General features: G+C 44.3%; 1 protein-coding gene across 4 annotated transcripts; it reads right to left on the bottom strand.

The window, feature by feature from the left end:
• Positions 1–1,253: 1,253 nt before the first annotated feature.
• On the bottom strand, positions 1,254–19,230 carry tcaim (T cell activation inhibitor, mitochondrial). Of its 4 annotated transcripts, XM_032558187.1 has the most exons (12): positions 19,025–19,168; positions 17,869–17,976; positions 15,301–15,433; positions 12,407–12,557; positions 12,081–12,336; positions 11,739–11,861; positions 10,835–10,932; positions 9,967–10,058; positions 9,673–9,896; positions 5,687–5,818; positions 4,979–5,065; positions 1,527–1,692 (listed from the first exon to the last, which is right to left on the bottom strand). In XM_032558187.1, exons 2-11 carry the CDS (start codon positions 17,937–17,939, stop codon positions 5,011–5,013), a joined length of 1,335 nt encoding a protein of 444 aa, XP_032414078.1. In that variant the 5' UTR covers positions 17,940–17,976; positions 19,025–19,168; the 3' UTR covers positions 1,527–1,692; positions 4,979–5,010. The 4 variants fall into 4 exon arrangements, with proteins under 4 accessions (XP_032414076.1, XP_032414075.1, XP_032414077.1 ...); XM_032558185.1 differs by lacking the exons at positions 4,979–5,065; positions 19,025–19,168 and adding an exon at positions 19,175–19,230 and having other exon boundaries at positions 1,254–1,692; XM_032558184.1 differs by lacking the exon at positions 4,979–5,065 and having other exon boundaries at positions 1,254–1,692.
• Positions 19,231–19,310: the final 80 nt, after the last annotated feature.

Raw genomic sequence — 19,310 nt, 5'->3', positions numbered from 1 at the left:
AACTGTCCACTACAGTGACCACTAAGAATGAAAGGGTTAAGTATTGTAACTCATTAATTCTTCAAAGAGTTATTGTAGACAGTGATCGCTGTTGGCAGGAAAGATCTCCTGTAGCAGTCTGTATTACAGTGACTCTGAAGAAGTCTCTGACTGAAGATGCTCTGTTTACCCAAGACAAGAAGATAATGGTCAGGGATGTTCATAATTTTCTTGATTTTATGAAGACTCTTTGATTATCTCATCTTCTCCAGAGGTTCCACAGTCGTCCCCAGAACAGAACCAGAACAGAACCAGCCTTCTTAATCAGGTTGCTGAGCCTTTTTATGTCCCTGGTTCTGATGCTGCTGCCCCAACAGATGAAGAGATGACGATCTCAACAACAGACTGATAGAAGATCTGCAGCATCTTGCTGCAAACCTTGAAGGATCTCAGCTTCCTCAAGAAGCTGACCACCTGGTTAGACACACAGTCCTTCAGGGTTAGGGTTAGCCAGACTCAGTCATAGATCCAGGTGATTGTTCAGAACTCCGCCTGTGTCTTCTGGAGTTTCTCACAGAGAAGATCAGGCTGAATTGTGTTAAATGCTGTGGAGAAATCAAAGAACATGATCCTCAGTGCTGCCTGCTTTGACCAGGTGACAGTGGGTTTGTTGTGTATGATGGCATCATCAACTCCAGATCCACGGCGATAAGCAACCTGCAGGGGGTCTTGATATGTCTTTGTCTGCTTAGTCAGACGGGCCAGCAGGAGTTTCTTCTTTGCCTTCATGATGTTGGTTGTCAGGGCAACAGGTTTATAGTCATTGGTGACTGATGAGTGAGTTTTCTTTGGTACCGGAACCAGGAAGAACATCTTCCATAATAGTGGGACCTTGTCTTGGGTCAGGCTAAAGTTGAAGAGATCCTGCAGAATCCCACAGAGCTGCTCTGCAGCTTCAGGCCTTTAGGACTCTGGGGCTGACACCGTCTGGACCTGCAGCCTTGTTCAGGTTCAGTCTCTCCAGCTGCCTCTTTAGCTTCAATCTAAACTTCAATTTTAATAGCTAATCTTACTTTCTAGCATACCACTTAGACAGAAAACCTGCAGTACTGTTTCAGTTGTATTCAAATCAGCAATTATTAGCACACCTGAGTCACTTATTTTATTGTATCTGAAGTAGCTTTCCTCCTCACCATTGTATTTTAGGAATTGAAGCGTCATATGAAGAGATGTGTATGTTCTTGAAGGATGAGTCCTGCTGGTTTACACTTGAACAGGGTTTGTTCATGCGATAGAACAACCGTGTTTTATTGTTGTTTTCCACATTCTTAACTTAAACATACAGTTTCTGTGGTTTGCTGTGTTTTCTAGTTTTACATTTATCTCTTATTTATAGATTGTGAATGCAAAACATTTCTCGGAGGTGAATCCACAGTAGCCATAAAACACGACTGTATATATATATATATAAATTCTGAAGGATTGTCTCAGCTCTTCCAGTCCCAGGGGACACATAGGTCGCCGTCCTGCATGACAGAGTAAAAGTGGGAGACACAGACATGCAGTCCCTGCAGCAGTGGGGGGTGCTGCTCTATGAGCCTCCTGCAGCAGAGAATCATGTGACTGGAGCTCAAGCTGGGCTCCTTGGAGAGGCCCCTCAGAGACAGCCTCTGGACACAGAGCTGCACCACTGCCTCCTCTTCCACCTGCAACCTTTACAAAATACACAGAGAGGAAGATGAATCAGTGACAACATTGATAAACATGTGTGTGCTCTTCCAGCACATGGGTCTAAGGTCTAAGGTGAGTTCAGAAACCTGATGAGTCCAGATTGAGGGGCTGCCTCATGTGAAGGCTGTTTCCTTTCTCCAGATTTGTGGTCTACTGCATCACCTTCTCTCAGGAATCATTGCAGGTCAAAAAGGACAAATTTGTTCTTGTAATAATGGTGGACAAAGATAGATCAACAGGATGGTACAGTTTAACCCTTAGGGCACCCGGCCTGTTCAAAATGGGACGTCCTGCTTTTTGTAATTCTTAATATCTCAGTCAGATTAAATTACATTACTTTGTCCTTTGGATTGCAAGGTATATAGATCAAAAGATATGCACTGTGTGTACACTCTGTCCAATTGATTGCCATCATCTGTCTGTATGTCTGTCACATTTCAGCAACAAGGCAGTTCAAAGTGCTTTACATCATAAAAACACAGAAATAAAAAGTCGTAAAAACATCATATAATCAATAATTTGAGAAACCAGTAAACATTTCATTTTTTTCAATTGCCATCATCTAAATCATTGGTTAGTGTTCCATTTGAAATGTTTCAAGTGGGTTTTTGAGTTCCTTGATCTAAAGGAACTCAGTGATTTGACTGTTTTGCAGTTTTCTAAAGTTTGTTCTAGATGTGGGTGTGTATCGAAGCCAAATGCTTCTACTGCAGTCAAATTCATTAGATATAGTTTAACACTGAAAGGTAACAATTCAGCCCAAGAATACTTTATTGGTCCCAAAGGGAAATTAAATGTTCATTACTTAATGAACATTTTGTTAACAGTTTGTGATGGCAGTAGCCAGGAAAGATCTGTAACAGTCTGTATTACAACGAATCTGAAGAAGCCTCTGACTGAAGACACTCTGCTACTGAATAGCAGTTTCATAAAGAGAATGGACAGAGTTGTCCATAATTTTCTTGATTTTATAAAGAATCCTTCCTTGCATTGTGATCCCAAGAAGTTCCATAGTCGTCCCCAGAACAGAACCAGCTTTCTTTATCAGGCTACTGAGCCTTTTTATGTCCCTGGTTCTGATGCTGTTGATTTCAGCCTTGAAGAAAACTGAGTTACAACATTTCATTTCCCTTGTGGGATCAATAAAGTATATTTCAATTCAACTTAATATTTCTAAATACAAAATATGTAGCACAGAAATATCAACTTGGAGCTGAGCTCTTAATTTGTCTGGTCAAGTATAAACATTCAAAATCACGAGGAAGACTTTCATCAGGAAAACTCAGTCGTTGCTGCAAGGCTGGAATTTAGATGGCCAATCTCAGAGGAACAGGGAATGTAGCCAATCATGTGTACAGTAGTGATAGAAGACTGGATGGATCCGACGCGCCTCCACATACACTCTGAATGTAAACCAGAGGAGTCCGACACAAAACGCTAGGTGTAGAGCAAAATGTCGAAATGTCTGCACACGCATCAAACTTGAAGTGTTGGACACGTTTTTGAAACGAGTAACGCGTTTGGTGTGAACACACCATTACGAGCTCACACTTCTCCATTCCGCTTGTGGTGCAATTATGCGCACTGTCTTCATTTACTCTCTCGACTTTTGGCATGATAATGAAGCCATAACCTGTAGATGTTTTTATGTCAACACATAATTCAAGGATTCAGGGATCCAAAAATTTTATTGTCATACCACCTTTGCTTGTTTGTGTTACGAAATTCTGATGAAATTCACAGTGACATCAATGGAGTCCTTGATGACTATCCTCTCGTAGCACTTCCTGACTACCGATGTTAAGGCTATATGTTGGTAGTCAATCAGGCCTGTCACTGTGGAGCACTTGGGGACAAGGACAATAGTCTTTAAGCAGGTGAAGACCGCCAGTGACATGGATGTGTTGAAGATGTCTGCCAACACCTCAAACAGCTGTAGTGCACAGTCCCTCAGTACCCGCCCTGGGATGTTGTTGGGGCCTGCAGCCTTATGGGGGTTGATTTCCTGGAGGAACCTCCTCACATCTGCTGTGGTCACATAGACAGGTGTGTTACCAGGTGGTGGTATAAGTCTGGTGCTGAGGGTGGTGTTAGGAACCTTAAAGAAGGTGTAGAACTTATTGAGTGCATCTGACAGTGAGCGGTCCCTTGGGCATTGTGCATCCCTGATGTTTTAGTCTGTCATGTTCTTGATGCCCTTCCACATCCGCTGGGGGTCGTTGGTGGTGAAGTGGCTTTGAATTTTCTGGGAGTATGTGGCTTTGGCCCTCACAAGGCCTGCAGTCAGTTCTTTCCTAACGCAGCGTCCCTAGCTGTCAGCAGAGCTCTCACCTCAGCATTCAGCCAGGGTTTCTGGTTCACATAACACCTTACTGTCCAGGTGGTGGTGACGTTATCAGGACACTTAGAGATGAAGCCCAGAACAGAGGAGGCGTATTCCTCCAGGTCCACCTCTTCTTCTTATATATTCGCCTCTCTGAAGGCTTGCCAATCTGTTCTCTGAAAACAGTCCTGGAGCACAAAGGCTGCATCCCTGGGCCACACAGTGACTGTCTTCTTCATTGGCCTTATACATCTCATCAGCAAACGATATGCTGGCACCAGCAGGATGGAGATGTGGTCGGAGAGGCCAAAATGGGGGGAGGAAGAGCTCGGTATGTTTTTGACCATAATTCAACATTGAATTATCATCGCTTGCTATCTGGGTTGAGACCATAATCGTGTCATTAATATTTTCCCTTACACATTGGAACACATTGGACTAGTTATAAATGTCATTAAGTGTTATTCACTGTCAAAAGCTTTAACAACACAGTCATTAATATTGATTCTTACCTCAACTAAAGTGAAACAAGTAGGACTATTAATAAGGATGTCAATAAGTTTAATTGCACTTTCAAATGCTTTAATAACAGAGTCATTAATATTAACTCTTACCTCAAGCACAGTACCCTTGCTAATGAAGACGAACCATCTTAAGAAAACTGTAAGAGTGTTGTTAACATTGTGTTAGATTATTTAGCAGCATGTCATTCTATAAAAATGCTCCTCCTTAACATGGCACGCACCCACAGGGGATTTCTTATTGGGCCAGTTATACAGACATACAACAAAAGCTGGTCAGCTAGTGTCAGCTAACCTCAGGTTTACAACTATAAGCTGCTGGCAGGTAGCGTTAGCCATGCTAATAAATTTTAACTGAATATCAAGCTATAGAAATAATCTGTTTCACCAAGAATACTATTCATTCAAGACTTGTGCAACTTGCCTCCTGTTGGTCTGCAACGCTGCTGTCCTAACTCAGCAAATCCCCCTCTTCATCTTCCTCTTCCTCTTCCTCGTCTTCCTGGTAAGACTACCAATCACAGAGGACAAGGAATGTAGCTAATCATATGTAGTAATAGAAGACTAGCTGGATCCACCCACCGATGGCCAAAAACACTAACCGTGAGCGAGCAGAAGCCGGAGCCAGCAAGCAAGTGAGCAGAGAAAATCTTTGCATGTGAACACAGAGACCTGCATATGTGCGTTCTGATGTCTTGCACATCTATATTCCACTTGCTGAGCAATTCTACGCGTGCGCTATATATGCTTGCACTGGGTTTCAATTTCCTTTACGTGGGGTCTCATTTACTCTAGACTTTTGGCATGATAATGACAACATACAAGTCACTCCAAGCAGTGAAGTGGCCCACCTCCCCTTTTTACATGAGTGGTATGTCCCAACCACACAGCCCCTTTGCTGCTGGCTTGTCTGCAACCTGATTCTTGTTTAATGTCAGGTTGTTATAACAAAGACATTTGAAACTGTCACCCTAAGCACACACACATCAGACAATGGTTCCATGTGGACATCGCTGTCCTCACATCACTTAAAAGGTTAAATGATGTTCAAATGAAGAACAAATTTGGGCACACTCATTATCTTAGTGAAGTAACTATGAGGGAGGTATCATAGGATGCCTCCCAATCTTACTGATGTCTTTGCAGGGTGCGACTTCTGGCCTCAGGGGCCTGGCTCTGGAGGAACAGCTGGAGCTTGAGAGGGTCACAGTTGATGGGGATAATGAAGTGCCCCATCTCATGGAGACTAGGTGTAGAGCGATCACTGTCAAAAACAGAAACCAGAAAGCTTTTTGAAACAAGCGCTTCGTTCAAATCTCAGTACTTTTTTTTACCAGAAATTAGGGAACCCAATCCAGGTAGGTTCCCTATATTAAATGTGATCAGTTTATGATACATTTTGTTTATAATGTTCCAACATGCATCTCCCTAAAGATAGTAATTTGACCCCAAGGTGCAACGATGAGCATATACCTGATTATCAGTACCAGTTGGTGTTTGGAAAAAAGAAAGTTGGACCTGACTTACTACAACTTTTCATACCAGATCACAGCTCCACTGAAGAAGTGGAGCTCTGATCCACTTCTTCAGTGGAAGAAGTGGATCTTCCACTGAAGAAGACTTCACACTTCTTCCCGTACTTTTCATTCAGTTTTGCAGATTAACTGGAATTTTTCTTATTGTTTTCAATGTGACTTATTTGTAATATGTTTTTCTTCCATAAAACAGATTCTTTTTCTAACTTTGCTCGGTGTTTCACTATGGGAATCGCCTCTGCGTGACCCAACTACGGAAGCTCCAATGGCATCACGTCTATCCGTGACAGACAGGTTGAGCCCTGACCGTGGCTCCACCCACCATCCAATATCACGGCCAACCTACCCCTCTCAACTCATTCTCGCTTTCTTCCAGTGTGAAGAACTACAGCAAAGCTTCCTCAGCATATTCAGGCTAGCTTGGCTCTGCTTAACCGTTCGTAGGCATTCCATAAAGGAAGACACTGCTGAACGCAGTACCAGGACAGGCCTGGACTGTGCTGGGTAAGTGCTTTGAAAGAAGCCTTTTTTCAGTTATACAGGCCTTTGAAGCAGCTATCGTGTAAAGGCGGGCTGCTTTTATAGCTACTCTGTTTTAATTAACGGAGTAACTAATGTTTGTGTTGGCTAAGCTAACACGTAAAGGCGGGCTTGGTGGCTGCATAGCGGTACATCGCTAGCATAAACAGTTGGTAAAGTTCAGCTAACGTGTCGCGGCGAGTGGACTTTATCTTAAGCTTTATAGCTAACGTGTTAAGACGAGCTATAATAAGCTTTCGGCATATCTACAGCTCCCACCCCCACCAAACAGTTGGAACCGACGGTTAAAGAGGCTGTATCCCGCCCGTTCCCAGCGTCATGCGGGGCCTCTATTTCGGGCAGGGACCCACACCCTATGTGCATCGCTTGTATGGGCGCTAAACACGCTCAGGCGTCACTGGCTAACCCTCAGGGGTGCCAGCACTGCTCGTCGATGCCAGAAAAAATCCTGGAAAGGCGGCTTAGAGTAGCTGTAGCTAACAGGCAGGACCTGTTCCTCTCATCACCTTCAGCTGTTGCGGCAGGTGAAAACCATCGACCGCGAGCCTCTAAGAGCTGGACGGACATGATGGAGGAAGAGACATCGCCCATGCCCCCTCTGTTTGAGGGTCTCATGGGGAGCGGGGAACTCAAAACGGGCTTGGAGGAAACGGAGGGTGACACAAACTCTGACCTCCTCAATCTGGAAGACATGGAAGAAGAGGAAGATGACGTCTTCCCGGCTCAACTGTCCAGGCCACCCAGGGGAGCGGAAATCGCCTCCCCTGGGGACAGTGACCAGTATGATGTGTGCAGACGGGCTGCTTTAAAGCTGAATATCCCCTGGTCAGCAGCCCAGGATGCAGGCAGTACAGAAAGCGACTTATATGATGGGAAGAGACTGCCTGGTGCCTGGTCTTGCCATCAACAAAACAGCTTTTACCAGCTGTTCCAGCTTGCATGAGAGAAATGAGCCGTTTCTGGTCTAGTCCATTCAAGAGCCAGCTCCCCACTAAGGGCTTCTCTAAGCTGGAGATACAGGGCATTGGTAAGTTGGGGCTGGCCAAACCCCCAACAGTGGAGCCTTCAGTGGCTTACCATCTTCACCCTAACCGCAGATCTGTGTCAGCATCTTCAAGCATCTCACTTCCAGGTAAAATAGATCGCCTCACTTCATCTATTTACCAGCGAATGTACAAATATGCTGGACAATCAGTGTGCTCGCTTAATGCAGTTACACTGTTGTCAGCCTATCAGGATGAAATCTTGGAGGAGATGGGTCGTCAACTGGACTCGGGGACACCAAACCCCACCCTTTGGGATGAAATATGTGTGGTGAAGGATCTTATCCTACGCTCCTCTAGAGGTGCCGTTCAAGGTTGTGGTCGTGTCATGGGACTGGTAGTCTCAGGGGAGAGGGCCTTATGGCTAAACCTGTCAGGCCTAAGTGACACCCAAAAGGCTGAAATTGTGGATTCGACCTATGACCCATCAAAAGGTCTATTTGGCCCCTCCCTGGAGAAAATGAGGGAAATAAGTACCCTCCGAAAACAGGAGGGAGAGGCTTTCAACCTTTGTTTGCCTCGTAAACCTAGTCAAACTCCCCCACCAGCACCAATACCTGGCTTTGCAGCTGCTGCAGTGAGAGGACGGCAGGGTTTACCTAGGGCTCCAAGAAGGCCTGTCACACAACCTCCTCAGCAAAATAAATCTGAGAACCCAAAGCCATGGGGTAAGCATTCTTTTGCAGCAGCCGCTGCAGAAAACCGTCCATCTTACCCCGGGGAAGGGAAAAAGAAGCGGGCGCCCTCTGAACAGAGGGGCCAATCTGTTATCCAGAGGCAACCCCCTTTACGGAGAGTGGAAGCTGCGCCCTCAAGTGGTGGAGCAGATCTGGCAGAGATACGGATGGGCTGCCGTAGATCTCTTCAGTTCATGGGAAAACGCTCATTGCCCACTGTTTTTCTCCCTGTTGGACCAAGACGCACCACTGGGCGTGGATGCGCTGGCTCACTCATGGCCAAGTGTGTTGCACTATGCATTCCTGCCTCTGAGTCTGATATCCCCAACTTTGGTCAGAGTGAGGGAACAGGGCCTGTCCTTAATTCTGGTGGCCATCGAAGCCCTAATCCAAGTTCTGTCAGCACAACCATGGCCCCTTCCCATTCGCAGGGACCTTCTGTCTCAAGCTCAGGGGGAGATTTATCATAGACATCCAAATCGTCTGGCTCTCTGGGCCTGGCCCGTGAAAGGTGGAACCTAAATGCAACAGGTCTCCCTCCAGAGGTCATCAACACCATCCGGAATTCAAGGGCTCCTTCAACTCGCTCACTTTACAGTGGTAAATGGCGAGTTTTTGAGGAGTGGTGTGTGGAGAGACAGGCTATTCCTTTTCGGTGTTCGGTGGTGGAGGTTCTCTGCTTTCTACAGAGCTTGTTGGAAAAGGGCAAAGCCTTTTCAACTATTAAGGTTTATTTAGCTGCAATCTCAGCTTATCATGTGGGATTTGGTGATAAACCTATGGGGCAGCACCTCTTGGTGTGCAGTTTCATGAGGAGGACACGACGTAAGCTGCCCACCTCTATAATGGCATGGCTTTTCATGCCATTATGGGACCTCACTCTGGTACTGGAGGCCCTTTGCCATCATCCCTTTGAGCCTTTGGAGGGTACTGGTATGAAACTTCTTACATTGAAAACTACACTGCTCTTAGCTTTAACTACTGCTAAGAGAGTAGTTGAGTTACACACACAGTCTGTCAGTCCTACTTGCCTACAGTGGGCACCGGGGCTTGGAGCTTCCGCAGTTGGGTCAAGCTGAGGCGATTTTCATAGTGAAACACTGAGCAAAGTTAGAAAAAGAACCAGGGATTACGTTAAGTAACCCAACGTTTCTAAGTGTCTAAGCAGTGATTTGTCAGTATCTGCTGTAAAGCCTCTTAGTTGCTGTGAGGTTTCTCTCCTGTGTTTCTATGACATCACACAACTAGTCGAAGTCAACTTCACTTTCATCATGTTGAGCTTGACTTTAAAAATCTGAAGTCATGGAACCCCATAGTACATACTTGTCCAGCACCATGGTAAGGCCATGCAGGCTCCTGGGATGAAGGTGCAGGCGTCGGGACATCAGGCTCTTGTGAAAAGCATTTAGCGTGCTGTAGTGCTCAGCGATAGGCTGGACTGGTCCCAGGTGGATTACTTGGGATCCACCCAGAAGGCAACTGATTCTTTCCTTCAACCAGTCTGTTTGCTGTTGGAGACTCCGATAGCTGGGCAGCTGCTGGAATAACTGGAAGCAAATGCAGGGAAGTGTTAAAGAAAATTAAGTTGAAGAAGGAACATAACTCCAGCTGTATTACTTTGGTCCACTGATGGTGAACATCCATGGTTCCCAGCATGACGTCTCCAGAAGCATTCATGTCCGACTGGTCAGCGAACACAACAGTATGGCCTGGTGGGGAGGTGGGACAACATTTAAATGATCCTAGCCATACTACACAACAGCTTTATTTTCTAATTTATTTCATTGTTCTGCTTAATACTAGTAATTATGTTGGACATCAAATGAACACACAATCACTACAATCTACTCCTATTTTTTAAAATACTAATATGCCCACAATGGGAATTCTCATGTTTGAGGGATTTCAAAAGGGTCTGGTAAATACAACATGGGAGAATTTCATGGATGCATAATGTGGAAATACTGCAATCCTTGATAAAGTTAGTTGAGCGTTTGTTGCCCTATTTGCAGAAATAGACTATTTTGTCAGAAACAACCAGAGACAGGAGGTGGATCTTAGCAATGTCAATCAAGCCTGTGTAGCTGCTGCTCATAATTTCCCCCTTGCTTCTGCTACGCTGCAGCTGGTTCACCACAATGGAGCCAGCAAGGAATGTTAAAGCTAGTTAGCATGGTGGGCCATGCTAACTAAGGATAAACGGTTTCCCTGGAACAGTAAGTTGTTTCCACACCATTAAGCACGCATGTACATTAGCATGACTGACTATTGGAAGACCCCCCTCCTATCTCTGACTGGTTGTTTTTGACCAAGAGCAGTGCAGTGCATTTCTTCAGACGGCAATAATAGGAGCTTGATTTTTTCTTAGATTACTGTCATGACATGATGATAGTTTTAGCAAATCTGTAAAAAATATTTTTTAATAAAAGTTACATACTGCGGCCTTGGCATATATTTATAAATGACGACCCCATTGACACATTACCTTGTAGATTGATCAGGTCCTCTGGGTTCTGGTGAGACAGTCGGGTCAGACTCTGAAGCTGAGAGCACTTATGAGCCACTCCCCAGCTGCGCTGCCACCTAAACACAACAATAATATCACTAGTCCATCTTAAGACTAATCAGCTTTTTGCTAGTTCATCTTCACCATTATGTGAAAGTGACACAGCAGGGTGTTGTAATGTAAGAAATCATGTCATTCTGAAGCATTACAAACATCCATCTTTTATGTTACCTATGCAACTCAACATAAAAACTAAACTGTTGATGGAATCATTTAAAGCATAAATGTCCAATAGTCTAGTCACATACAGTAACTGCTAGCCTACCTGCTGGTCTACAGATTAGAGTTCATGAATAGTGCTTTTGTATGAACTAAATAATCAGCCTTATTGATTACTCTTATTGCTCATTTTTGCAGTGAAATTTTGAAGATGTTGCCCCATAACTCTGCACAATAACTCAGTTGAGTTAGCAAAGTGTCAACCTAAGTCTCCTACCAAAATAAAAAGAACGCTTACATAAAATTAAATTGAACTTCGATAACCAGCTGAAAGGACCATATATGAACTGTGCTGTTATAGAACCAGGTTATCCATCTTGTCTCATTTTTTATGTTTCTCATGATATTTTTTTTGTTTTGTTTTCCATTGAATTGTATTGGGTAAATGTAACAATAAAGATAAAAAAGAGTTGAAAATGACTGATTTTCTTTACTTCACAAAAATAGTGGAACTGTAATAGTGATTTATGTACTTTTTAAGTCTTCTGCAGGCTTATTATTTCTGATATTATTTTTCTACACTGATTGGCAGATGGCTGGAGAATAACTGGACATTTTCAGTAAAACTGTATAGTCAGCGTTAGAGGGCGCAGAAGAAGCTTACCTGATATCTGCCAAAAGAAACTTTTCACACAGTTCCTTCTTCAGTCTGCTCAGCTCTTCTCTCCGTGGAAGACTAGCATTGTGTTTCTTTGTTGCCTCAGGTTCGCTGTTTCTCAGCCAACCACTGCCAAAAATAGGAAAAACAAGAAAACAGGTTTACAAAAAACATTAATTCAAATATATACACCATATACAGTATATACTGTATATATATATATATATATATATATTTTTTTTTTTTTTTACAGAAACAGAACCTCGAAAGGCACTTCAATGTTTTTCTTATAAACATATGTCTGACAGACTATACTGATATACTGGATATACACTCAGTGTTACTAACTGGAGTGTAGGTTCCATTCTCTTGGTCTGCTGCAGCTCCTGCTCAGGATCTCTGAACCCAGTGAAGGTATAGTAGCTTTTATCCCATTTTATGGGTCTATGAAAAGATTCTCCTCCGTCAGGCCCAGTTTTCCATGTCCCAAAGCTTTTTTCATGTCTCTCTATGTGCTCCACAGGCAAGCTGCAGGATGTCAGCACGTTCATCACGGTACTCAAAATATCATTTGTGTGTAGAATGAAACTCACAGACCGGAAACCTGTAAAAGTTTGAAATCAATTAAAATGTAGCATTTTCAGTGTCCACAGTAAAATGAATGTAAACAGTACCTGAAGAGACAAAGCCGTGCTGCTTCTCACTGCTCTCCTTAGTGTCCCTGATATAAAAGGTGAGCTTTATTGGCCGAACTAACTTTAAGTCAGGCTTCTGTAAATTTTCCATGTAGCCATTTAATTGCTTCAAAGAATTTTCATTCACTTCCTGGACAAAAAACGCAGTTCAACAATTTTAGTTACAGCAAGATATCAAAATATGATTTGCTATAGACAGTGTACATCCCTACAGAAACTGTAGACATCCAGACTTAAACACTCAGAATTTGTTGCAGAACTGAGGTGTCAATAAGTGCACACACACACACACACACACACACAGGCCTACAGTCCCATGGGATGTTTACATAATGAAAGTTGCAAAGCGATCAGTAGAGAGGGGTTTGTTATGGCAAATTTATGACAGAACTATGATGTGAAACTGAAATAACAAGAATGAGCTTTAAGTGTTTAGTGGTGAGATTTTACAAATACATTTTGTTTATCTTGAATGTTGTGGTCTCTGCTGTTAAATAATGTATAGCTTGAATAAGCAATAAACAAGATTATAAAACAAGTGGGGGAGGAAGCCGGTCAGACCTGGCAGGCCCAAACGTGTTGTGAGGGTCTGCTGGGAACATCTGGCAGAATCCCCTGTGAGACGGAGCTTTAACTCCCATCTCCGGCAAAACTTCGAACACGTCCCGGGGGTGGTGGGGGACATGGAGTCTGAGTGGACCGTGTTCCGTGCCTAGATTGTCGAGGCGGCCGATCGGAGCTGTGGCCGCAAGGTTGTCGGTGCCTGTCGCGGCGGCAACCCTCGAACCCGTTGGTGGACACCTTCGGTGAGGGTTGCCGTCAGGCTGAAGAAAGAGTCCTACCGGGCCTTTTTGGCCTGTGGGACTCCGGAAGCAGCTGATAGGTACCGGCAGGCGAAGCGGCATGTGGCTCGGGTGGTTGCTGAGGCAAAAACTCGGGCGTGGGAGGAGTTTGGAGAGGCCATGGAGAAAGACTTCCGTACGGCTTCGAGGCGATTCTGGTCCACCATCCGGCGACTCAGGAGGGGGAAGCAGTACGGCACCAACACTGTTTATAGTGGGGATGGTGTGCTGCTGACCTCTACTCGGGACGTTGTGGGCCGGTGGGCAGAGTACTTCGAAGACCTCCTCAATCCCACCAACATGCCTTCCATTGAGGAAGCTGAGCCTGGGGACTCTGGGTTGGGCTCTCCAATCTCTGGGGACGAGGTTGCCGAGGTGGTTGAGAAGCTCCTCGGTGGCAAGGCTCCGGGGGTGGATGAGATCCGCCCGGAGTTCCTTAAGGCTCTGGATGTTGTAGGGTTGTGTTGGCTGACGCGACTCTGCAATATTGCATGGACATCGGGGGCAGTTCCCCTGGATTGGCAGACTGGGGTGGTGGTCCCCCTGTTCAAAAAGGGGGACCGGAGGGTGTGCTCTAATTATAGAGGGGTCACACTCTTAAGACTCCCTGGCAAGGTCTATTCAGGGGTCCTGGAGAGGAGGGTCCGTCGGATAGTCGAACCTCGGATTCAGGAAGAGCAGTGTGGTTTTCGTCCTGGTCGTGGAACACTGGACCAGCTCTACACCCTCAGCAGGGTCCTGGAGGGTGCATGGGAGTTTGCCCAACCAGTCTACATGTGTTTTGTGAACTTGGAGAAGGCGTTCGACCGTGTCCCTCGGGGAGCCCTGTGGGGGGTTCTCCGGGAGTATGGGGTACCGGGCCCTTTGATACGGGCTGTCAGGTCCCTGTATGACCGGTGTCAGAGTCTGGTCCGCATTGCCGGCAGTAAGTCGGGCTCGTTTCCGGTGAGAGTTGGACTCCGCCAGGGCTGCCCTTTGTCACCGATTCTGTTCATCACTTTCATGGACAGAATTTCTAGGCGCAGCCAAGGTGTTGAGGGGATCTGATTTGGTGGCCTTAGGATCTCATCTCTGCTTTTTGCAGACAATGTGGTCCTTCTGGCTTCATCAGGTTGTGATCTGCAGCTCTCGCTGGAGCGGTTCGCAGCCGAGTGTGAAGCGGCCGGGATGGGATCAGTGCCTCCAAATCCGAGGCCATGGTCTTGAGCCGGAAAAGGGTAGAGTGCCTTCTCCGGGTCAGGGGGGGTGTCCTGCCCCAGGTGGAGGAGTTCAAGTATCTCGGGATCTTGTTCACGAATGGGGGAAGAAGGGAGCGGGAGGTCGACAGGCGGATTGGCGCAGCGTCTGCCGTCAAGCGGGCGCTGTACCGGTCCGTCGTGGTAAAGAGAGAGCTGAGCCATAAAGCGAGGCTCTCGATTTACCGGTCGATCTACGTTCCCACCCTTATCTATGGTCATGAGCTTTGGGTCATGACCGAAAAAACGAGATCGCGGATACAAGCGGCCGAAATGGGTTTTCTCCGTAGGGTGGCTGGGCTCTCCCTTAGAGATAGGGTGAGAAGCTCAGTCATCCGGGAGGGACTCAGAGTAGAGCCGCTGCTCCTTCACATCGAGAGGAGCCAGTTGAGGTGGCTCGGGCATCTGGTCAGGATGCCTCCTGGACGCCTCCCCGGTGAGGTGTTCCAGGCACGTCCCACCGGGAGGAGGCCCAGGGGAAGACCCAGGACACGCTGGAGGGACTATGTCTCTCGGCTGGCCTGGGAACGCCTTGGGATTCCCCCGGAAGAGCTAGAAGAAGTTGCCCTGGGAGAGGGAAGTCTGGGCCTCCCTTCTGAAGCTGCTACCCCCGCGACCCGACCTCGGATAAGCGGAAGAAGATGGATGGATGGATGGATGGATAAAACATGTTAATATTTTATTTGTTATTAAGTTAATGTTCAATCTGTTTAGGATTGGGACTTCTAAATTAATAGATTTACCAATCAACACATTCTTCATCTTTTTTAAGTACACTAATTTGAAGAGAACTTGCCCGTTCTCTGGGGAATTGACCAAAGAAGTCTGGATGAACAGCAAAATAAAATGGTCTGAGAGCGTTGACAGCCTCTGCAGCTGACAGAGCTCTCTGCTGGACTAGAAAAGCCATCGCCTGCTGCCTCTGTGACCTGAAACAAGAAAAGACATGGATATTCAGTTCAAGGGTGCTGCTTAGTCTGCCTCCTTATACAGAAATAAAATCTAGTTGATTTTAATCAGCATTGTGCATCCACAATGCTGATAAGTGAACACATGACGTAGTGACTCATAGTTCGAGCTTTTTTTCTGCTTGAATGCTTACTTTAAATCAGGAACCCTATCCCCACAATTTTCAATTATTAGACGACTTCCTGCTCCAAAGCACTGGAATCAAATGGCTTCACTTCCACCTCACCATGTCTTCAGGTTTTGCAGAGGCCCAATAATGAGCCCTTCGTTTGTTTCAGGTGTGTTGAAGCAGTTTTAAAAGGATTCAGAAACATGACTCTTCAGGTTCATCTGCTGTAGAACTTGACAGCAAGCTGAAAATAATTCATTTGACTCAAGTGTATTTTAAAAGTTGGAGGACCTGGGGGCATACAGAACGAGTTTTTTTTTTTTTTCCAGAGACAGGGACAGAGCAACAGGCTCCAACTGCCGGGCCCTGGACCAGTTGAGTCCCCCTATTCTGAGCAGGCTGAGAATGGCTCCTGTGGTGCTGCTTAGACCCAGCATTACCGGACCCTCGATCCCACCAATGTCCTGTACCAGACTCACACCCGACTACAAAGCCTCAAGTCTAAATGTAAGGGAAACTCAAAGCATAGAGAATCTTCTTTTTTCATTACAGAATTGATTTGACTCAATATGGACTTGCTGAATTCTTATTTGACAGAAGATTTATGATTTCAAAATGTTGGCAAACTGAAATGTAGGGATTTATAAGGCTTACTGGTTGGCACATTCCATTAAGATAGTGATTCAACAACTTTTCTTTCAACCAGACACAAGCAATCAGAGAAGGCTTCAGGCCATCCAGACAGAGATATTTGAAATCTTAGAATAAAATAAAAGCGGGGTGTGCTAAGAAGCTATTAAACACTATCTACAACAGAGATTGCAGTGTTGCACATACTAAAGGTAAAACAAATGCATTTGCAGACTGTGGTTTGGCATCATCTGTAAAGAAGAAACTTACAAAGATCAAATCCAGAAGATGTGTGGCTTAGATACAATCATCAAGCAGGACATGCTTGATACACACATATCTTCTTTACATACTTTAAATTAAATGTTATTGATATTGTACTGGTTTTGTAAACAACAGTTATAGCTGCATGATTGTCAGGACACTTGCAAAGGAGATCTTTGATCTCAAATTTTTTTATCCTGGTTAGATAAAGTCTAAAGGAGAACACATTAAATGTAAGTTTTAGTTTATTCTAGAATCTAGAATATAAAGCGGTATGTATATAGAAGTTAATGTTGACCATAGATTTAGGGCATAATATGGGAATTGTTTCAATGGACCTTAAATTACAGGTGGGTCCAAAGCAAATTTTTATGTACAAAGCTCAGTGATGCATGTGAGGAGCAAAGGCTGGCTATACGCCCTGATCACACAGATTAACTACTTTAGCTCAAATGACTAAAGAAGTCAAATCTGGGGTATTTAACTTTTATAAAACTTTTTTTTTTTTTTTTTTACAAATTTGTTCAAACTGTTACCATGTTGTGATAGTGTAGTATGACAGTTAAAAAAAGAGCTCATCCACCTCCTCCCTGTGCCATCCTTTGTGTCTCCAGAAAAGCCCCCCGAAACCCTCGATCAAAAACAACCAATCAGAACCAGGAGGAGTAATTTAGCTTTGCATACTACCTGCTCAGTGTACTAATGGCAAAGAAACAACTTACCAATACTGGAAAACTGTCATCGGTGGCCATGCTAACTAGCTTTAGCATTCATGACAGGTTCCATTGTGGTGAACTAGCTGTAGCATAGCAGAAAGCAAGGGGGAAATTGTGGGCAGCAGATACACTGGCATGATTGACAGCACTAACACCCGACTCCTGTCCCTGATTGATTGTTTCTGACAGAGTTATCTATTTCTGCAAATGACAGCAGGACCATAGGGACATGATTATCTGTCTCATACTGTCACAAAATAATGAACAGTTTAACAAATATGTAAAAAAAAAATTGTTTTGTTTTTTTAAAGTTCCATATTACACCTTTAACATCATGCTAACATCAAGATGGCACAAAGAATAGCATATCTTCAGGAATCTAATGGAGTCCATTTCTCAACAGGTCAACTAGCAGCAGAAGGACAGATGAACACATTATTATCCAGGTGGTCATAATGGAATGACCACCTGACCAGCTTGGTTATACCTAGCTGCATATTTTGTATTTATACTACACATATGGACATGGCAAGTCACCTGACCGATATATGCATCGTATGTTTCACTGATACATGCAGGGAGTCCTTTAAAATAAGATACTGACAGATTCCCAGAGTCTGGATTTTGAAACAAAGCTGATTTCCTGGAGAGAATCTAGAACCATGCTAAGTATTACCTAGAGGTGCATCGCAGCAGGGCGCTCACAGACATCACTGATGGGCACAGATGGACTTGTGACCAGGTCATGAGTCCTGACTCAGTTTTATCTGCATCTGTCAAATACCTGAAACAACATCCACAAGAGTCTCAAGATTTAACAGAAGTCAGTGTTCAAAATCAACCAGATTTTAAATCAACTGGTGCCAATGTCTGACTGAGAACTGTGTTTCATAGGCTTAGCTTCTTTAGGATCCTACACCAGGAAACAAAAACTGCAGTTAGAATTTGACTTAATTTGACCACAAATAATTGCAAAATACTGGCCAAATCTTTTACAATTATTAATATGTCATTTTAGGAAGGCTAGCGTAAACATATACGAAACAAATGCAAGAAAGTAAATGAAGAATTTATTTTCACATAATTGTTGGATGCAAATTCTGCAGAATTGGAATTCTTCTGCAGAATTTGTAGAAGAATTGGCTGAACAGTTTTACAGGTTTCCATCCTGACTGTGGAATACTGGACCAGCTCTGCACCCACAGCAGGGTCCTAGAGGGTCAATGGGAGTTTACATGTGCTTTGTGGACTTGGTTGAGAGTGGGGGGGTACTCCAGGAGTATGGGGTACCAGGTCTTTTAATACAGGCTGTAACCAGTGTCAGAGCTTGGTCCACATTGCCTGACAGTTAGACTCCATTGGTCTCCATTGGGCCCCCCTCTTCTGGGGGCTGGCTTTAAAACTGATCGCAGATTTTAAAGTAGTGAAAAATCATTAAATGAAGCGCAATATATTCAAACTATTATGAATAACTTCAGCGTCAAAAATGACACCAAAACCAAACGTAACCTTACAGATTGATCTAGAAGAGTTGAACTTTGCCTCGGTTCAGCGCTAGCAGTCCAGGACTCAGGTCATTTTAATAGGTACAACAACGACGTTTTGCAAGTGGTTTGTTGATTTTTAGAGTCATTTTTATCTGACACTATTTTGATCAGACGGTATTTTGAAAATGGGAGACCTCCGTATCGCGAACAGATTCTTGCCAGTTCATTTGAACCTCTGCTGAACTCAAACACCGACCTTAAACAGCTTGTCTTGTGACGTCAGTTGCCACTTTAACTAGCAAAAAACAAACCATTCAGCTCATTCAACAGCCAGCGGTTCCTTACCTGAAAGTGTCAGCACCTACAAATCATACCTTCATTTCTTCAGCCTTTTCTGTATCTTTTAACTATTGTTATAGATCATAAATACATCAGTAAGAATGCTTATCAAACTAAAAACCAACCCAAGGTCTCCTCGAACAAATGTTTGTTTACCTGCTTGTTGCTTTTCTTCTTCTTGGCGGATGGCAAACAACTTCATAGGTGCATACCGCCACCTACTGTACATTAGTATGTAACCCCATATACTATAGTTTTTTTTATATCTTTATTGAGACACCGAATACAAAAC

The sequence above is a fragment of the Xiphophorus hellerii genome, chromosome 3 (genome assembly GCF_003331165.1).
Source record: "Xiphophorus hellerii strain 12219 chromosome 3, Xiphophorus_hellerii-4.1, whole genome shotgun sequence".
In the NCBI taxonomy this organism is placed as follows: Eukaryota; Metazoa; Chordata; class Actinopteri; order Cyprinodontiformes; family Poeciliidae; genus Xiphophorus; species Xiphophorus hellerii.
The sequence above is the reverse complement of the archived record's forward strand: the minus strand, read 5'-3'. Positions and strand labels throughout refer to the sequence as shown.